The sequence below is a fragment of the Dipteris shenzhenensis genome, chromosome 11, assembly GCF_047967505.1.
Source record: "Dipteris shenzhenensis isolate YYH24624 ecotype China chromosome 11, Dip_SZ_1.0, whole genome shotgun sequence".
Classification (NCBI taxonomy): Eukaryota; Viridiplantae; Streptophyta; class Polypodiopsida; order Gleicheniales; family Dipteridaceae; genus Dipteris; species Dipteris shenzhenensis.
Window position 1 is genome coordinate 1150272 of NC_141606.1, and position 21787 is coordinate 1172058.

General features: G+C 42.6%; 1 protein-coding gene across 1 annotated transcript; it reads right to left on the minus strand.

Annotated features, from left to right (window-relative positions):
• Positions 1-19241: 19241 nt before the first annotated feature.
• On the minus strand, positions 19242-20886 carry LOC147896458 (uncharacterized). Its single transcript, XM_087381882.1, has 4 exons — positions 20777-20886; positions 20249-20502; positions 19496-20051; positions 19242-19380 (listed from the first exon to the last, which is right to left on the minus strand). The coding sequence occupies exons 1-4, from the start codon at positions 20884-20886 to the stop codon at positions 19242-19244; spliced, it is 1059 nt and encodes a 352-aa protein (XP_087238008.1).
• Between the last annotated feature and the right edge of the window lie 901 nt (positions 20887-21787).

Sequence of the window (21787 nt, forward strand, 5' to 3'; positions counted from 1 at the left end):
TGGGTTTACAATTAGAGATATATACACTAGATATCAGCTATTGGAAAAAGGAGTCAAAGAATAATTGAGTACCAAACCTGTATGCCATGTTAGTTCAACATCAATCGATGCCTCTTTTCATAATATGGCACAAAAGTGGTCACATCAACTATTAGAGTTCATACCTATGGAGGCTTGTAGAAAGTAGAGGTACATGTACACATGATTGGGAATGAGTAGGGATGCTCACAACTTAATACAATGCAAGCTATGGAGGATCAAGCATGAGTCAAGGAGAGAGTCAACAAAATGAGCATATAGAGCTTTATGCATACAAAGACACATTTAAATAAAACTTGTAGATACAAAGAATCCTCTTACTTCATGCATCACTCATGATGTCACAAGGGGAATCTAGATCCCAAATCTCCTCCATAATTATCTCAATCACACCAACCAATATCACACATATTATCTAGCATACTATATCAAGGTTTTGCCATTCGACACCCCCCTCAAACTCAAGATAGGGGTTCACATAACATTCTATACAACTGGCAAATACTAGACAAACAATGAATAACTCAAAACAAAGAGTTTCACTACTCAAAGTCAGAATCAATACCTAAAAAGAGTATGAGCACTCACCAAATAAATCTTCCTCATATTCATAAAAGGTGAGGTTTCACAAAGAGGTTTTAACTCAAAAATGTTAATCTATCAAAAAAGAAGAAGGAAAAACTAAAGATCAACCCCCCTTGCTCAAGGAATTATAATCATTTTGGAGGATATTCCATGAGAACAACCCAAAACTATAACCCTTGCATTTTTACAGAAAGCCATGATTTCTTGCAAGTAGTCAATTGCTCGATAGAGCTCAAAGGCACCAAAATAATTACAACCAATTATCTGGTAAGGATCATAATAGTTCTAAATTACTTTATATGTGTGAATATTTGTTGGTGTAGGAAAGACCATCACTCCGTATCATATGCCATAGTTAATTTACTTACTTCCTGAAAAATAAGAATTTTATTTGGGAAGGAAGAATCAAAGGTCAAGCGTTTACTTTGATTGTACGAAAATGTTGCATGAAATTCAACAATGGTATTGTAACCTCCAAAATGTCAATCTAGTGTCCAATAGCTCTTAGAAACAAAGGCATATGAGCAAGATACAACCAATAAAAAAACTAGGTACAGATTCTCAGAGTTTTTGTCGCTAGCTTTCTAGTTCTATGCCATGTCGCGAGCAATGTAAAGACATAAATTCTAGTATCAAACATTCTTTTCAATTGTCTCTTCACTTCACCCATTATTACTGAAAACCCTTGCTACACTTGTAGAATTCGAGGCCTCCTGTGATTTATTTCTATCCAAGCATTACAATACCCATATAGAAAATAGAGATGCATGATCCATATAACGACATCAATGTAGAGATCATAAATGCTTTTATGACTCTTTATGATATATAAGACTCAGAACAAATCATATCTCATGCTATTAAAATGAAGATGCACTTAGACAGCCCCCTTCGCCTCCCCCCTGCCCTCCTCCTCTACCTCCCCCTGTCATCTCTGCCCTCTGCCAGTTCCACCCCCACCATCTCACTTGCCCCCATCAGCTCCACCCCTTTGCCTTCTCTGCCACCCGCTCCTTGACCCCCTTCTGCCATATCCTCTGCCTCCCTCCTTCTCTCCTTCGCTAGCTCTCCTCTCCCACCTCCTCTCCCTTGCCTACTCTTCTGCCCCCTGCCACTTCTTCCACCCCCCCTCCCCTTCTCTTATTCCTCCCATCTCCTTCCCCTCTACCACCTTCTGTCCTCCCCCCCCGCTCCTTCCACTGCCCCCCCACCACCTTCTTGCCTTTCTTGCCTCCCCCCCCGCCCTCTCCATCTCTCTCCCCCATGTCTTTGCCTCCTCTTCCCTACCATCCCCCGCTGCCCCTCTTCCTTCTTTCACCTTCTTCCATACCTTCTTCCTCCTTCCCTTAGCCTCTCCTCATCCCCTCCCCGCCTCGCCTTGTCTTTGCCTCCTTCTTTGATATATTTTCATCTCACCCCCCCTTTTTTATCTATAGCCAGAGGGGCTCTACGGTGGCACCCTCGAATCCCACAACTGTCAAGGTTCTTCTTTCCCTAGCCGACAAGCAATAGGTACATCAGGCAATTCAGTCCCTCTAGGACAAGGCGATCGTGGGTAGAATTCTGGGCCTTATTCCTATAAGGAGACAGGTGCGAGAGTGGATCTAGATGAGCTTGGCGCTAGAGGGTGACCACATCCATGAGGTCACCATCTATGGGAGAGGCATATTCCTCATCCAAATGAGCTCCACTGACACCACCTCAACACTCGTGCATCAAAGCCCCATCCTGTTGGCCTTGCACATATGGTGTACCACTTTCCTTAGTACCATGGCTTTACAATGGAGGACATGGGTACATGCACCATGTTCCCCGTTTTTCGATTATGCTCCGCTTCTCAAGGCTCTATTGAGCCGTCCTCCCCTCCATTGGTCAGGCATTTGGCACTACGCTCAAGTCTCCGATAAATTCTACTGCTTCATTAGTAGTAGGTGATGGGGTGGTTGAGACCCTAGCGTCTCTCCCAGAGTTGATCCTCCTAGAGACCCTTGGAGGGGGAACACTTCACTAGCAACGAGTGGATATTTATGGGTTACTAGGCCAGTGTCTTCATTGCAGACAAATGGGTCACCTAGCCAGAGATGCCCCCACAACCACAAGGCTGAGCCCCTCCTCCCCCACCCCTGCATAGCAGTAAGAGTCAGCGGGCCAGAGCCCAAGCACCCCCCCAGACAAGAGCAGCAAAAGTCTTAGACCCCCTGGGTGAACCCATCAGATGGGTGACCCCATCTGAAGGTTAAAAAGAAAAAGAAACCAAGCAAATAGGCCCACAAGTGTCGCAAGTAGAGGGCTAGATGTAGAGATAGAGACAGGGCTTTTCGAGAGGCACCTGAGGAGCAGCAGCACAGCAGGATCCCTTACGTGGAGATCCACCTCCCCAAGTGGAAGGGGCCACTTCCTAGACATAGGATCTTCCCTTTATGGAGGTTCAGTGACCACACTCACCCTTGCATCAGTAGTAGTATCGAGCCCCAAGAGCTCTTGATGTTGTGATGGTGAAAGCTCTGGACATTAGCCCATCAACGGTGGCTAAGGAAAAGCGAGTCCAGATTCCCAGAGAGCCTGATTAGCAAGGGGGGCATGTGGCTGCACCTAATCCCCTTGCCCTTGCCCCCTCCCCCTCCATATCTTGCTCCCTCTCCACTACCCCTCCTCCCTCCTGGTTTCCCCCCATCCCCTCCCCCCCCTCGCCTCTCTTGCTACGATCACCCTCACCACTTACCCCCCTCCCTCCCCCTTCCCCCTCTACCAACCCCCTCCACCTCAATAGGTTCTTCAGCCCCTACCTCCCTTGCCTCGACACCCCTGCCACAGCAAGCGAGGGTAAGATGATGTCCCCTTTCCTTCCTCACCATAGCATTTGGTCTAGTTAAGGAGGGAGCCAGAGGGAAGGGGCTCAACCTCCCAGTCAATAGCTCCCAATCTTCAGCCTGGGCATCCCTTACCATGAGACTTTTGTAGATTGGAACCCTTGAATTATCTAGAGATTCTGGACTCTTACCCTTTACCCTTGGAGGTAATGCTTGTGCTCTTGTAACCTCGGAATTGGGGTTTGATCATCGTAGTGAGCTCCCGGACACACCCAATTTGGAGATTCTAGTTTGCATCCACAGGGTTGGAGAAGTGGTCCCTAGTGGTGTTTGATGCTATTATGGGAGATTAGATTTCATGCATGATAGACAAGTGGATGGGGCCACATGGACTAGACCTTTGGCACACCCATGGTACGAAGATCAATTTTCAGCTGGGCTTCATGCGAGAGAAGCTGATTTGTAGTTTGGTGGTAGGAGTTATTAGATTGCCGCTTGAGGCAAAGGTTGATCAAGCATTCTAGTGGCCACTTCAGAAGTGTGCAGAGTTGTTCGGGGTGAAAGTCTCCTTCATGATGAAGTGGGCACGGAAGATTGTCATTGAGCCACTGTCCACCTTAGTATCTCATAGTATAGACACTAACTACTCACCCTCCAAACCAAGGATGCGTTAATTTTACGAGCAAAAACCTATGAGCAGGTTTATCCGAGCGTGTTTTTCAAGAGATTTTTAAAAATGTTTTTCTTTAGGAAACATAGTTTTTACACTTTTATTTTCACTAGAACTAGATCCCTTTATCATAAAAATATACAGACTAGTCACTCATTCATTTTTACACAACATAATTTTCTTATTTAGAGACATCCCTTTGTACCCCTGTTATTACCTTAAAAAAGTGTTGATTCCTTTAAGAAACATTCCTCATAATCACTCTCAATGTAATAATACTATGCATATATAATTACTTATTAACACATTTATATCATATGGCAATATCTTTTTAGTGTTTTTATAGCATATTTATGGACATGTTTCTAAAGAAGTTTAAATTACTATAAATAAGTATTAACTTGGGCTTATATATCACTCTCATAAAATACATGTAATATTTAATACTATATATGAAAGATTTTCCAAAATATAACTCCATAGATGTGCTCAAATGGGGTGTTCCGATCAATTTGAGTGGTTGAATGACTATATTTGGACATTGGATATGAAAGTTATGTCACTTTTAAAAAAGCTGTCTAAGGTAGTTTCGCCAGCGAAACTACCTTGGGAGACTTGCTTCAAAGGAGTTTCGCTGGCGAAACTACCTGGATGGCTTGCTTCAATGAGTTTTCTTTGAAGAAACTCTTTCATGAAGATAGGTTGAGAGAGGGTTTTCAATGTCACCCCCTATCAAGTAAAAGTTGTAAGAAGGATCATAAGGGAATTTTCATAGAGAAGTCTACTCTACATCTGGGTTTCTTCAAAAGCCATCCCATTATGCTCTCACCATTCCTATAGATTCACCTAAAGATTTTTGTATAAAATAGGCATTGCTATAATACTTTGCATATTTCTAAGTGAAACTATGTTTTCTTCTGATCGATTTTTGCCATATTTATGCATAGTTGGAAGCTTTTTTTTTCCTTCGCTCGGACGCTTGGAAGATTTCGCTCAGAAAATGCTCGTCCCCTCCAAACCCCTGACAAAATCACATAAGGCAATCTTTCTGGAACAGGCACCCACTCACAAGAGAGCCTTGTCTTCTCCATTCCCATCCTCATGAGTTGGAACATGCACGGGCTCCACAACCATGCTCATAGTCAACCGCCACAATACCTAATCCTTCGGCAGGAGTCGCAGAGGGCAGTGGTAGGGCAGATAGTGGACATCATTTTGATTCAGGAGCATATGTTCTCAGCATTAGACATCAGACAATGACACCACCTCCTCCTCCTAGGGAGAGGTCCAAAGGTGTGGTCCCTTGTAGTAGGATGGAGTAGAGGGGTCTGCATCTCAGTCTCATAGACAGTGGCTCTCAAGGTCTATGATCAGGGAGAGCTTATCCCCAGGCAGTTTGAATGGTAGTTAGGATGGGAGAGTCCAGAATTGGGATCCGAAACGTGTATGCCCCAGCATGCAGACAGCACTGTTTGGCATTTTGGAGGAGGCTTTCAAAGTGTCTTCCACTTATATTTTTTTGGACTTCAACAACCTAGAGTTTGGGCAGGACAAGCAAGGCGGCGCCTCCTCTGAGATGCTAGCAATAGAGTGGAGCACTTGGGAGTAGTTCATTAAGTTTTTACAATGAGCTCTTTCAGACGGAGAGGATGACTTTAGCTGGTCTTATGGCCTGAGAGGTAATTTGGGATCACGTTCCGATGGTAGTCTCACAAGATTTGTGTAGCAGTCTGGAGGATCCTTTCATGGATGAGGAGCTCTAGGAAGCCCTCAAGGCTCTCCCAACCTAGAATTGTTCTAGCAGGGATGGCTTGACTCTTGCCTTCTTCTGGAACTTCTGGGAGATCATCTCCACCCCTTTCTGACTAGCTTGCCAAGAGATTTTTAACACGGGCTCCCTCCCTCAGTTCGTGAGCAGGGGGTGTATTTGTTTGATCCCAAAAAGGGGAGATAGCTCAGATATCCAGTAGTGGACACCAATGACTTTGCTTGATACCACATACAAGATCCTTGCCCAGTAAGTCTTGAGTTTGTGGTTACGGCCTCATCTTACTGACATCATTTATGACACATAGACCAGGTTTGTCCAGGAGCATAACATCTTGGACAACATTTTCACGTTCTAGGAGGTAGTGGATTGGTCCAAGGAGGAGTCATAGCCATTGGCCATCCTCCTCTTGGATTTCGAGAAGGTCTATGACGATAGGGTGGAGTGGTCCTTCTTGGAGGGTACTATGCAGAGATTGGGTTTCTCACATAGATGGGTCGAAGGAGTTTCTGCACTTTATGCGGGGAGCTCTAGCGAGATACTATTAGAGAACACATGGATAAGGCCTTTCCTCTCTCTCGCTTAGTCTGCCATGGCTTCCCCCTCGCTCCCTTCCTCTTTTTGTTTGTGGTGGAGGCATGGGGCTACTACTTGAGATCATAGGTGGCGGGCCTCATAGGGTTGAGGCTCCCAATCAAGCAAGAGGAGGAGCTGGTGGACTCTGAGTTTGCAGATTACATAGCCTCATATGTAAAGGGCACCACAACGAGTTTGGAGAGAGTCAGGGGAACCCTAGCTATCTACTGTGAGGCCTTGGGTGCGCGGATCAACTAGACAAAGTCCATAGGTTTCTTCACAGGCTTTAAGGAGACATAGGAGATTTGTGCGTGAGGGAGTGACTTTGGCTTTATATGGATACTGCGGGGTCAGACAGCAAGATACCTTGGATGCCAAGTTGGTATTGACATTGCAACAGAGCAACATATCGCTCCAGTCCTTGAGAGTGTTCAGTGCAAGCTTCTCTACTAGAGCTTGGCCATACTCTCCCTAGTAGGTCGTGCCTTAGCGGCAAACTAGGTCCTTCTTGCCACGGCCTGGTATTTCGCCTCCTGTGTGTTTTCATGGAGGGTGAATCAGGTAGCTCCAATAGGTGGTTCAAAACTTCTTGTGGGAAGGTTTGTATAGCGCCAAGAATACTAGAGCCCAGGTCGCTTGGCAGACGATGATCATGCTGCAGGCTCTAGGAGGCTTGGGTATCATTGATCTGAAGATGCAAAGCAGAGCCCTCTTGGGGAAGTTGGTTGTTCGCAGCCTCACCCCAGGTGCAAAGCCTTGGAAGCTCCTCTTATAGCGAGGGCTTCTCAAGAACACCCCATGCACTGGGGGGCAATGGTGGCAGCTGTCACACAAATGGATCTTCTCAGAGGCCCCCCTTATGAGCAAGGGTTTCCCCTTGATGAGGAGCCTCCATAGGGTTTGGCAAAGATTAACAGGGGGCCTCATTCGTGTTCAGCCCAAATGCAGAGAGGAGTTCGAACATCAACCACTTGTTTGGCACCCTAAGATCTGAGATCAGGAGGGGCGTATGCTTAGACAGCAGACTCACATTGGTTGGGCACAATGGGACAGTGGATCGACCATGGGTCCTTTGGCAGATGGAGTAGATTACCCATAGAGGAAGAGGCGAGGCTTAGCATTGTAGCACATCTGTAAGGGGCAAGGCAACGGATGAGAGAGATTGACCTAGCCATCCTTGAGTCCTGGTGGGAGGGACTTTGTGTGTGGATGGACAACAGATGGTTGGGCTAGCTTTCTCAGACTAGTGTCCCCTTGAGGATGATGATGCAATGAGGCAGCACGTAGCCCAAATTTTTTCATGTAGGACCTGGAGGCCTACTCCATGCACTCACTAAGAGAGAGAGAGATGGATGGGAGTCTTGATGGGATTCACAGGCAAGTGATCAGAGTGGTGGGATGTTTGGGGAAGGACTGGCACATTGACCCTCCTAGTATCTCAGAACAGGATGCCCCAAGATGGTGCCTCTGGCTTTGGGAGGGTAGGCCCTTGAGGGAGGTCTAGTGGGATCTAGGACAATGGTTCTATCCCTCTAAGGCGACCTTGCTGAGTAGGTGGATGAGGCGCCTTTCTTTTCCTACACCACACGGATAGGCAGAAGGTTTCTGAGAAACTCTTTGATGTGTACCCTTCGAGGGAGAGGCATTGGGTGGCCGAGAGACTACCTCGGGATGCCTATTCTAGGATTTGGATACAATTATGGTCCAGCTTGTGGCCAAGGAAGATATCATACTTCTTTTGGCTGGCTGCCCATGGAGACTTGCCCATTGGCCTATGGTTGGAGCAGATGCAGGTGGAGGGGCAGTGTCATTGTTGCTTTGTTGGTTTACTGGAGATGATCCCGCACTACCTCTAGAGCTATTGTAGCACAGCGATAATTTGGATGGGAGCCCTCAGGATCATGACCCATATGCAGAGTCTTCAGAGGGACTACACTTGGGGGATGGTGGCCTGGTTGGCTAAGGGAGGACATGCATTCCAGATTGATGATATCTCACCAACTTGCTGGATATAGGGTAAGAGCATTCAAAGGGTGATGTGCTTAGCACATTTCCTTTAGCATATTGCATTTCACATATAGCACTTTATATTTGGCACACAACACTTTGCACTTATCATAGAACCACATTGTGTTGGGGGAGAGTTGGCACGCTTCCTCTCCAAAAATTATAAGATCAAGGAACGTTCCCTTCCTTGGTTCGATTGCATGTTTTGCTTAGCACATTCCTTTATCATATTGCATTTCACATATAGCACTTTATATTTGGTACATATCACTTTGCACTTATCACACAACCACACATTCATGTGGGGGGAGAGTTGGCATACTTCCTCTCCAAGAATTATAGGACCAAGGAACGTGCCCTTCATTGGATAGATTGCATGTTACATCGAATAGCATGCTTAAAAATTCAAAGAGCCTATCTGCAAAATTCCACAAACGTCCATGGAGATTTGTCAAACTTAGATTCAGATGGCACAGCAAAGGGTGGTTAGATACAAGCTTTGAGCGTGTTTGAGTATTCCTTGGACTACTAGTTTGATGACTTTTTTCTGTACAATAGATGGAATGAGTGAATAAGAATATGCAATGCTTTCATCATTTACACTTTGCTGGAAGACCATTCATGATTACCTCAAAAAGCTACAAAAAGAATCACAAAAAGCTTCACGAGGATAAAACCCAATTCATGAAACAAACAATAGAGAGCATCAAAGCAAACCAACATGAAGGTATTTGAAGCAATAAAAACTAATTTGAATAGCAAAGAATTTCATATAATAGCCTACAACAAGAAGAATTGATGAGGTGAATCTCTAGCCTGCAATGTAAGAACAGACTGATGGTGCACCTATGTAGAACAAAGCTATATTTTATAGTGCAAAGTCCTAGAAAAAGATTAGGACCTTCTTTATAAAAAATTGATGGATGTCTCATTGTCATATTTCTTATCCTCCAATTTCACAAGGGGCTTGCATTCTAGTAAGCACTCCTCTTGCGGAGTAGAGGTTGCAAAGTCGCACCTCCACCCAAGAGCCTGCCCTTGTGCTACATTCCACTGCTTAATAATATCAAACTTCGTGGATTGAAAACACAATGAAGGTCACTAAGGCTATGTGAGTTGTAGGATTGGGCAAACACCTAGTTAGAAGGGTGGTTCTTTGGTCGGCCAATACACAAACTAATGTTAGGCTAGCCATCAGACCCAATCAGCTCATTGGTCTATGTACACGTTGTCAGAGCAAGATATATAATTAGATCGATCCAAGAATATGCCCAAACTCATCCTCTAAAAGCACAACACATAGTGTAGTTTCAATCTCATGATAGTCACTCATAAGGTTGAAAATCATGGACTCCATCATGCATAGTAGGGACTAGCTACTATGACATCCCCACTGACGTCATTAGTTCCCAATAGTGGGTATAGACCATAGTATAAAACATATGCTCTCACACATACAAATACACAAAACCACGCATGCATGAGAATCCATTTAAACAAAGGTCTTTGTACAAAGTTTATGTGTGCACTTTGAGCCGAAGGGCAGACTCAGTCATAAAGAATGAAAGTAGTCCACATTTTCTTCATTCAAGCTCTAGCTAATTGTGAAGACTATACAATTATATTTTAGTCCAGCCTCATTTCTCTCTCTAGTATGAGACCAAATTAGCTATAATGTTGTAGTGTCGATTTAGTTTTCATCATAACCAAGGGAGAATCAAAGGCTTGTTTCTATGCAAGTTCCCAAGTACATTTGGGGACCATGTGTTCTTAAAGCTTGTGAGGTCTCTTTTATGCTCCATATCCTCATCAATCCCGATGGAGATCAATACAATTGTGTTGTGTTGATTTAGTTTTGTGACCACTACACTGACGTTGGCGTGGTGTGACCACCATGCTGGTTCTTAGAGGTATTTTAGTGGTGGTTGTAGCTACTCCTAATTAAACCAAAGAAAATGTGTTTACCTTAATTGGTTGGTTCACATGAGACCCACGTTGGAGTCCCACAATTGTTGATATATTTCGCATTGAGGGGTCCCTTTTCTTAATTTATGCTCTTAGCATGCCTGTAATGAGAGTGCAATTAATAATTTAAAACAATTGGTTAAAAGTTAATCCTAAACTAAGAAAAATGTATTTCCTTGTGCAACCACCACACTGGTCTATTTTAGTGCGGTGGGGTGTAGTTAATCCTAAACCAAGGAAAATGTATTTCCTTGCAACCACTGCATTGGTTCTTGGAACTATTTCAGGGCTGCTTGCAATGAATCCTGAAACCAAGGAAAATGTATTTCCTTATGCAACTACCACATTGGTTTTATTCTTGTTCAGGTTGCAGCTAATCCTAAACCAAGGAAAATGCATTCACTGGTTCTTGGAACTAATTTAGGCTGCTTGTAAATAATGGTAAGACCAAGGAAATAGTATTTCCTTTGTGCACCAGCTTCTTGTGCAATGACTACAACTAGGAACGATCACTACCAGCAATGACTCAGACAACTTACATGCAGAATTAATGTCATCAATGGTCTCATTAGGACTCAAAATACCTATTCTCCTCTTGTCAAAACTAGCTATGTTCCTCAGATTCCAAATTTTCCTAATAACCAAAGCTCTATATAGTTGCCATCCTTTATAAATGACTTCATTGATACTACCCTTGTCTCCAAGAAGGGCATTCTTCCACATCGGTTTAATGAAGATGTGGGATCTATCAGGCCATTTAATTACTTTTCACTAAAGGTTTGTGATCTGCAAAAGGTCCCCTAGGTTGTGTTTATGAGTCTCAATTTGGCTTCTACAAAGTGCATAGATGGGAGAAACTCTTTGGTTCCACTTGGCCACCCTTGCTCTTACAGAGAACTTGCCCAAAGTGACCCTCCACAACAGCAAATTTAGTTTGAACGATGGAGTACCTTTTAGGGCTCTCCTCAGTCTATACCCCAAATCCTTATGAGTACATCTCTGTAGATGCTTGCGCCTTCCATTGACAAATGTTGTACTTTCCCTAAGCATATGGCTAGTGGGCCACTCATCACCGATTTTCTCCAATAGTACATTCATAGACCTTTTCTTAACATTAGACATGTAGTATGTTTGACCAATCCTCTCAATGTCCTGCCATCCATTACTTCCTCAATCCTAGATCTGTCAGGATGTTCTTAGCTGCTTTCTGAAGAGCGTTGCTGCCAATCTAGGATGGGAATGAACACATGCCTTTCCTCCCCTGAAAGCCAAGTTGGAAAGCCATAGAGATCTTTCCAAGGATGAGTCACCATGTAATGACCTTAATTAACAGGGTCACATGAGACCCGCATTGGAGTCCCACAATGATAATGTTTTTTTGTTTATATATCTTGCATTGAGGGGTCCCCTTTAGGGACAAGGTCCATTTAGACATGCCACATATGTCCGGTGGCATGCCACATATGTATATCCTTGTGTAACCACCGTGCTGGTTCTTGAACACATCAATTTGAACCACTGTGCTGGTCATCAGTTATTTCGATTGAGAAATATATTTTTATTTTTAATTTCTATAAATAGATAATAATAAAACTCAGTTTAAAATAATCACATTAACCAACTCAATTATATATATTGCAGTTAAAACCACCAGGCTAGTTTTGGATGATCACAGTCCAAGTAAGCCTGTCTATGACCCAAAATAGCTGAGAAACTAAACTATTAAACTAATTTAACTACTGGTAAACTAATTAACTAATTTAACAATAACACACATGGAGACTTATAGAATGATGTCACATATAGACATGCCACATATGTATATCCTTGTGCAACCACCGTGTTGTTTCTTGTCCACACAAACTTCAACCATTAGGTTGGTCATTAATTATTTTGATTGCAAAAAAAGTTTTTTTTTTAATTTCTATAACTTGATAATAACAAAACTCATTTTAAGATAATCACATTAAGCAGTTGAATTATATATTGCTATTAAAACCCTCGAGCTAGTTTTGGACGATCATAGTCCAACCTATATATGACCCCAAATAGTGAGAAAATAGCCCAAAAATTAAACTATTAAACTAATTTAAATACTAATAAGCTAAGCTAATTATTTAACTACTTGGAAACAAAAAAAAAATCAACTATTGGACTAGTCATCAATTATTTCAATTGCCACATGCCAGCACTCAATAGGCAGGATGTGGAGACTTATACTAATGATGGAACGAAGAGCCTACAAATTAAACTAGACTAATTTAACTACTCATAAAGTAAACTAATTTAACTACTTGGAAACACAGCACCACTGGGCTAGTCATCAATTCCCAATAGGTGGGAGATGGAGACTCCTAATAATGATGAAGCGGAGAGCAAAATGATCGTGTAGTAAGTATTAAGTGGCAGCCCTTGGAGCTCGATTCGGATTCAATGTAATGACTTAAATGTCATTTTTTTAAGCCATCGTACTTGTAGCCAATTAAATAGCCACTAGGTTTCTACAGCCACCTGGCTTGCATGATAGGACGACCATCTGATCAACAAAGTTTTCAACTCTCTTCAAAGGGATTTTGGGGTCTTGTGCTTTTCGCTCATGAAAATGAAGTGCTATGTTGGAATTTGTTCTTTATGATGCCCCTTTTAAAGTGATGAGGCAACTAATTGCTAGCAATTTGATCAAAATAGCCTAACTAGACAGATGACAAGCTCATCGAGGTGGCTTGGTTGGCTATTTAAGTGCCATGTAGCCTCTTCGACTTCACATTACTCCACCCTCATCCCCACCACCTCTCTCAGCTTCATACTGCTCTATGCTTGTCTCTACCACCCTTGCCGACTTCACACATCTCCCCCCTCGTCTCCTATTCCATCATCCCACCCTCATCTCCACCACCTTTGTCAACTTCACACTGTTGTACCCTCATCTCTACCACCCTCATTGACTTTACACAGCTCCACCCTCGTCTCTTGCTCCACCCTTGTCTCCACCCTTTGGCTATGTCCCATCTTTAGTTGACTCTGTTCTCCCATAGGACATATAAATTGAGCTTTCTTTATAATAGGACATATAAGCTGAGCTTTCTTGTATTGATAGAACAACATTTTGTAGCACCTTTTTATATATAAGCTTGTTAATATATACAAACTTGTTAGCTTTAAGACCTTAATGTATGAGATGTATCTGCTCAATTGTTAATGAAACCACTCTTTAATTATTTCTAGAGTTTTTGAAAGTTTGTAGCCATTCAAATACAAGTTTCCTTTATATAATCAAGCTATTTTATGAATGCACTTTGTATCTCATCTTATTCTTGAAATGAATAATTTTCTACAAAATCTATGACATAGGCATTAGTGTCATGGGAAAATTTGGCAAGGCACTTCCTGAACTACTTATCTTGCTAGCTAGCCTTGAAATTATGAAGAAAATATTTTGAGATGGATTGAACTACATGCTCTACAATCTCCCTCAACTGAGTGCTCTTATATGATAGTAGCCATCTCTTCTTCTCAGATCCTTCAACATAAACATTTTCAAAATCTCCTCCATTTTAGAGCAGCAAGATTTCCTTCCCTCATTTCATTTGGACAGACATCAAATTGCCTCTTCTTCAGACTACAATGCATGCACGTGCCACAAATGCATTCAATGTGGTGCCACTCAAACTCTCCCTTTGGACAGACTATTGGCTCCAATAGAGACCTTAGACTACCAAACTTGGTCTTTCTCACAACACATGATGAGGACTTAGGTGGCCTACAAATTGCACATTCATCTGTGAGACATGGGCATCTATCTCCATAGAGCAGGTCAAAGACTATGTGTGTTTTACAACAACACACATTCGTGTCTTTGAGTATCATGATGTATTGAGGATGTACTAGGGATTACAATTCTCAAATCTCCTTTGCCCGATTGAAAGTTCAGGGTTCTAAGACATAAAGTTAAGAGACAACTCCATCTACTCACCAACATGAGGGAAATAAAATTTCAAGGAAATAAACACTATGTTTTATGTACTAGTATGAGGAAAACAAACACAGGTTTATGCAAAAAAATAGTCAAATCAAGCTAATTAGACTAATCAAGCTAGTAGAAAACAAAACAATTTCACTACGACATAACAAAATAATTTCAACCACTGGGGTGGTTTAGGATAATCACATAATTGGTATCTGACCTATACCAGCTCGGTGTTCCGACATCGAGTTGCTTGGTATTCCAACCACTGAGCTAGTTTAGGACAATCACACTACTAATAAAACTAAACAAGCTACTAAAAAATAAAATAACGATAATCACATTAGCCAACTGAATTATATATTGATGTTCCAACCACCAAGCTGGATTTGGATGATAACAATCCAAGTATGACACGAACCAACCCAAAAATCAAACTAAACTAATTTAACTACTAGTACTATAGAGTAATTTACCTACAAGGAAACACAACAATTTTAACCACTAGGTTGGTCATCAATTATTTTGGTTGTAAAATATATTTCTATTTATTTTTTATTCAACTATGTTGGTTCAAGATAATCACATAACTCTTGTTTGAACTAAACTAGCTTGATGATATATTGCATGATGTTCCAATCACTAGGCTGGTTTAGGACAATCACATCACTCTAAGCTAGCCCGGTTTGGAAATTAACTAGTATATGATCCAACGCGGCCCAAAAATTAATCTTAAATAATCTATTTCACCCAACCACCGGGCTGGTCATCAATTGTTTCTATTTGTGAAATATATTTCTATTTCAACCGCACTGGTTTAGGATAATTGCATAACTCATGTTTGACCTGAGTGAGCTTGATGGTATATTGACTGATGTTCCAACCATCGGGCTAGTTTAGAACACTCACATTAAGTCCAAGCCAATAACTCAGTTTAAAAATGAATTGGTATATGACGGAACCAACTTCCTGTTGCAAAATATATTGTTGTTTAACCACACTAGTTTAGGATAATCACATAACTGGTGTTTGACCTAAGCGAGCACTGTGATATATTGCATGATGTTCCAACCATCAGACTAGTTTAGGACAATCACAGTAAGTCCAAGCTAGCTCAGTTTACAAATTAAACAATTAAACTATTCCAAAACTCATTCAAAGATAACCACCAGGGCTGATGAAATACATTGCTATTCAACCATCTGGTTTAGGACAATCACATAACCGATTTTTGGCCTAAGCCAACACAGTGATAGCATGGAGTTTCAACCACCGAGCTAGTTTAAGACAATCACATTAACTCCAAGCCAGCCCAGTTTAGAAATTAAACAATTAAAGTATTCAAAAACTCAATCACATACAACCACCAGGCTAGTGAAATATATTGTTGTTCAACCATGCTGGTTTAGGACAATCACATAACTAGTGTTTGATCTAAATAAAAAAGGTGATATATTGTATGATGTTCCAACCACCGAACTAGTTTAGGACAATCACATTAAGTCCAAGCTAGTCCAATTTAGAAATTAAACAATTAAACTATTGCAAAACTCATTCATAGACAACCACTGAGCTAGTGAAATATATTGATGCTCAACCAAGTTGGCTTAGGACAATCACATACTTGGTGTTTGACCTAAACACAGTAATATATTACATGATATTTAAACCACCAAGTTGGTTGAGGACAATCACATTAAGTCCAAGCCAACCCAGTTTAGAATTAAATTAAACAATTTAACTTTTCCAAAAATCATTCACATACAACCACTAGGCTAGTTTAGGTAACCATTGACATGTATTATATCAAGCACGTGTAAGATGTGCTTGTCCCACTAGTTGCATCCCATCTTCTTTTGGTACATGTCCTACTTCTTTGGAGAAACTCTCGTATTCTTGTGCCGGAACATTGTCACTCGATCAATAAATTTTGCTCTTAGGCTTCTCTCCCTTTATTGCATTTTGTTGAAGGCCACATACTTCTTTGATTGGGATGACCCTATAGTGCTTTCGCTCTGCATCCAACCATTGCAGCCATGTTGGTCCTTCTAATTGACAACATCTTTGACATTATGCACCCAAGCCTTTTCTCTTTTGTTTCAGAGGATAACAACATAGCTAATGTTGCCCTCTTTGCAGGTAGCTGATCTATGCTATGCTCCCCAAGGTTAGAGTATTGTCTCTTCGGCGTGCATCTCCTGAGGTGTTGGTAGGGTTGCCACTCTACGAATTTAGGGTGTTGGCTAAAGCTTGTAAAGACTCAAGATTGGTATACACCTAAATGGTTTGATGTTATTGCGTCGAATGCTCTCACCAAATCTGAGACCACAACTTGTGTTCTTCACTCCGATGGCAATGATCGAATACGTGCATCTACAACCACTTCCTCTCGAAAAAAATTACAAATTTGTATAGAAAAAGGTACATTTCATTAAGGAAAAATTTATAGATAAGGGATTTTACAAATAGGTCTTGAATGCACTTGATATAGAGGGTTTAGACATAGTGAACCCCCCCCTGCCCCCCCCCCCCCCCCCCCGAGCTTTTTAGAGAATTTATCAAATTTAAAGTTGTTAATGCCTAGGCAACTTGGAGAAGGCTCTAGATTTGTCATTGGGATAATATTTTACCACTATGTTTTTCCTTAGGCTAAACATATACTATTGGTGTCACATTTATGCATAGCTCAAGCAGTAAGCATTGGTAGGCTATGGACCTGATGTTCTACTATTTGCAGGGTACTTAGCACCTTGGTTTATTCTATGCCAAGGGGGCGGGGGGGATCGACAACCACATGCTTTTTGTGACTCAAAATGGGCTAGCTACAAAGTGTCCACTTCTAGTTTTTGCATCTTCTTGGGTAGTTCTGGCATTTCTTGAAAACAAAGTAGGGGAGGAGGGAGCTTGAGCTCTACGATCACACAAGTACACACAAGAGAGGAGTTCTTCATGCACAAGAGGGATAGAGGCATACACAGCTCTTCTGCTAGGCTCTGGTCTTCTCTACACACCATATAATAGTGGATGACTAACTATGTGGCTAGCCATCTATACTACTATGATAGCTATACTCTATCACTATTAATAGTAGTGATATAATCTTTTTTGGTGTAGGGCCATTTTGCCGAGTTCCTTAGAGAGAGTTGTCTCGCGCCCCTAGGTATTCTCTACCTACCCACCTGTGTCGGTTTCAGGGCTAATTTTAATTTTCTAATCTTTTAATGTCTCTTTGTCTCGATTTACCCGAGGCTCTCTTGTAACTGAAAAGATATCCTTTTCTCTTATGCGATTTCTTTCCACTAGACTTAATCTTATTCAATTCGAAATCCCGTTGGGGGATTTGATCCTGATTCCGATGAAAAAAGATTGAATTACACGAATTATTCGATTCGGATAATACTCTTATCGATTCATAACTGTCACTTCGCATGAAACCAAAATGCCAAAATTTGGGGGACCAAGTAATCCCACGTGACACTTCCTTCGGAATCGAGTCTACTTCACTCGACTGTTCCATTTCAGAATCAGTTGGAATCTTAGACACCCCCTTCTTTGTAGATTTATAAGAACGACTCGCAGAGATTATATCTAGAGAATACCTGGGTTCGATGGAAGAAGGAAGAGGAGGACTATTAGCGAATTGACTTCTACTTCTACAGATAGACTTTCCCTCTCGCCGGGATTGGACATCAATTGCAGTTATTCGGTAAGTAGTTTAGTCGGATAGGTACGGAGAAACGAATCCCCTTCCCCCCTATAGAACCGTACGTGAAATTGGGCATAGTAAACGACGAAATGCTTCAGGGAGCCGAAAATAGGCATGGATCCAGAGATTCCCGAATAGGCAGAGCTTTTTGCAAAACGTTTGACCAGTCTGCGTGTTTTCAGCCGCGTCTTCCCGACACTGATTGCTAAATTTTTTAACTTTCCTGTTACGAATATCAATTGACCCACCCGCGACAGCCACCAACAAACACATTGCAACCACCTATGATGAAGCTGTCTATCATGTTGGTCGCCAATGAGCCCACTAGCCAGATAAGTGGTCATGTGGTGAGCTCTCCATTTCAACACTCCCCCTCGAGCTCACCCTAAAGTCCATCACACCTAGCATGCTTCATAACTTTTCCAACCACTTGCTCATCTGTCCTGACATATGTGTCAAAGCAATCTCTCCAATAAGGACCTTCTCCCTCACATAATGATAATGCACATCTATCATCTATGTGCTTTGTCCTTGCATGATACACTCGGTTAATGGATGCTACTCATATTGTCACAATACAATGTGAGCGACTTGGCAACATCTTCTCCCAAGTCATGTAATAGCTTTTTGAACCAAGCTACCTCACGTCATGCGGCCATTGATCCACCTTTGTACTCAACATCAATACGAGAGAATGCAATTGATCTAGACTATATCTAGAGTAACATATCCATTATAAAAGCAACTTATGTCAATTGGACAGATCATTCAATAACTTATAAATTGTTATCCAATAAAAATTATCAATATGGGTCACATACAACTAAATTTTAACCAACATAAAATATCCTCGCTTTGAGCACAGCCATAGTGGTATTGAGTTGTGGAAAGTGTGTACAAGGTCAGATGAGTCAATAAAACATGACTAGTCGAGAGGGAGAATAGGACCTTTCACGTGAAAGCTTCAACTTCTCGCAAAGAAGCACGCCCCACTACAGAAGCCGCGGCAGTCTAGTGGTAGGGCTTCCTCCCTCCCTCGGCGGGGGCCGTGTTCAATTCTGCTTGCAGGGTGAAATGGGTGTGGATGAGTTATTTAAAGAATAGAAGAACCAGCAGCCTCCCCATTGATTGGCAATTGTCCTCCTACCGAATTATGCTCTATACAAGCTGTAAATTGCAGTATATGGGGAGGAATAAGTGTCTCCAATCTTTGCTCCCGCGGTTGATGCAGGAGCTATTCCTCCTGTTGTAGCCAGTCGCTGCACGTACGCGACTTGTGGCAAGAACGATCTGCATCCATAACTCACCATTATTACAAAAAATTGAAGAATAATTTTAGCTTAAAAGCAACGATTACTGATTGTAGCGAGAAGTTCTGCATCAACATGATCACAACTTCACGTACGCGTCGCCTTCAAAGCTTGTTGCCTGCGCTAATAGCCATGGAACACTTGCGGGGTCCTTCTGCACCTTCTCTAGGGGCTTTGCTGTGACTCGACCTCTTGGAGCGAAGACCTCCCAACTCGCCTGCCCACCCTTTGCATCTACATTGGCAAGGTAGTAATGCTTCCCGATAGCAGGGTTTCCGGGTAGAGTGGATAAATCAGCGCTGACGTTGAACAGAGCCCACGATCCGTTGAACCTGTAAATCTGGAAGCCTTGTCCAAAGAAAGAAACTAGCGGGGTGTTGTTTCCTTGTGGAATAAGGAGAGATGGAGGTATACTGCTTGATGGGACGTAAGTCTGTGACCAGAAACGATATCGTGCCCTGTAAGGTACTCTGATGTAGGTTCCTGCGTCAGAACAAGGGCCCGAGGGTGCTACGCCTCCGACGGGGTGGACGCGCTGCGCATACGAGACTGTGCTTAGAGGACCATTGCCACTGTGAGAAGTAGCTCTTAGTAGCAGACTGGGGATGTTCTTGCTAGGATCATCCGCGGAAATGTTCGATATTATTTCGACTGCATGGATTAAAAATCATACTAGTTTAGTTCATCGGCTATTGCTGTTTGAGCTTGTGAGTTGTAACACAAACTCTGCACCGAATTACTTGCAGATTTCCGTAAGTAGACTCCCAGACGCACAATTCTGAGGTGTAGGAGAGAACTGTGCGAGAATTTCCTATGCTAAGAATCCTTACTGGTGCCAAGTACATTACATGTTGCGGTACTCGAAGGGACTGCCGTTGCATTGTCTCCTGGGGAGGCGAGAAGAGAAAAGGTAGGTCTGCCGCCGCCTCCATCCGGATAAGGAAGGAAGTAGTGGTAGCCCCGAACGCTTGGTTTCTTGTCATTGCTTGCTACGCACAGGTCGGCTTCGGGTCGTTGGTACTGGTACTTGAGGCCACCACCTGGCGCCCCTGGCGAGCATCTGTAGATCTGTACCCCCTTTCCTACAAACGACATCACCAGGCTGATGTCCACCAATGGGGAACTTGATCAGTTTTCTCACTCTAGCGCCCGTCCATTGGTCATTTAACGAAAAACTAGGATATTGTTTGGGTTCTTCCAACATAATCCCAAATGGGCTCATTCCGATCTTTCGTTATACCTCATTACGAGATAGTGCATAGGAGACTAGCAAGATTATTAGCCCTTAATTCGCCCGCATCACTTTTTCCTCTACTTTCCATTGTTTGCTCAATTGGATAGACACGTCTGCAACAGAAGCAGGAAAGACGACTTACACGTTCCCCAGAGGAGGGGCGATGCTTGGATCGTCTTGGGATGCAGCCAGGGTGAAGATGAGACCAAGCATGGCACTCCAGAGGGCGGAGAGTTTGTTGTGAGCAGCCATGGGAGACAAGTATTGCCGAGCCAGCTGCAGGTAAATGACGGACGACAAGAGGGATACGACGCTGCGGGAAGATGTGGGTCGTGGACGGTGGACGAAAGGTGTGGATCGTGGACCAGAAGCTTGAGAAGAAGGTAAATTAGTGATGGAAGGGCGTTGTCGGAGGCGGAGCATCGGAGGTGTGGGGTGCCAGGAAAGACAAGGAGAGGCGAGGAGTGCTGTGTGAACAATATAACCATGACAAGCAACAATATCGATCTAACCTATGACAGCAACAGCAGATTAACGACGAAGTCGTCTGATGGATATATCGCCAGCCAATTCATCTCCCCAAAATTATTCAATCGTATAGTTGACATGCACGCATCATCCACCAGCTGCTGCTGCTGCTCCCTCGCTCTTTTCGTTTTCGTAACGGCGATTATCATGCCACCTCCTTATTTCGTCAAATACACATCTTCCCCAATCCTCATCGGCAACAACTTACCGCTCTCGACACTTCTCCATAAATTTACCAATCGCCTCCTCATCATAATTGCCCCAACCCATCCGCATTGCAGCTCCCGTCCGCTTCTAACTCTTTTTTGTGTCATTTGCAATTTCTCTTCAGAGTATAATGGTTAAACTCGACAGCCTTCAAACATTATGTGAACGTAACTACAGAAATCCGTCAACATCCCAAGTACAAAAAAGGCCTTCAAATTATGTTAGAATATTCTCATAGCGAATAAAAGTTCGAAATTCCTGATTCTCCCCCTCGATTAATATGTCATGAAATATAAACTACGTTATCGTACAGGATGAAGACTGAAATCGTGTACAAGATTTTCCGTGCAAATCGCCCGTATGAAAACCACAAAGCTTAGAAGCATTGACGCCTAGGACTCAGGAGCATATACTCAAC

Excerpts from the sequence above, each read along its gene's own strand:
- LOC147896458 (XM_087381882.1), bottom strand. The coding sequence starts at position 20,886 with ATGGCTGCTCACAACAAACTCTCCGCCCTCTGGAGTGCCATGCTTGGT. Across the intron at positions 20,052-20,248 it reads CCCTTCGAGTACCGCAACAT|TCGAAATAATATCGAACATT; the intron begins GTAATGTACTTG and ends TAATCCATGCAG. Across the intron at positions 19,381-19,495 it reads ACAAGCTTTGAAGGCGACGC|ATCGTTCTTGCCACAAGTCG; the intron begins GTACGTGAAGTT and ends TTATGGATGCAG.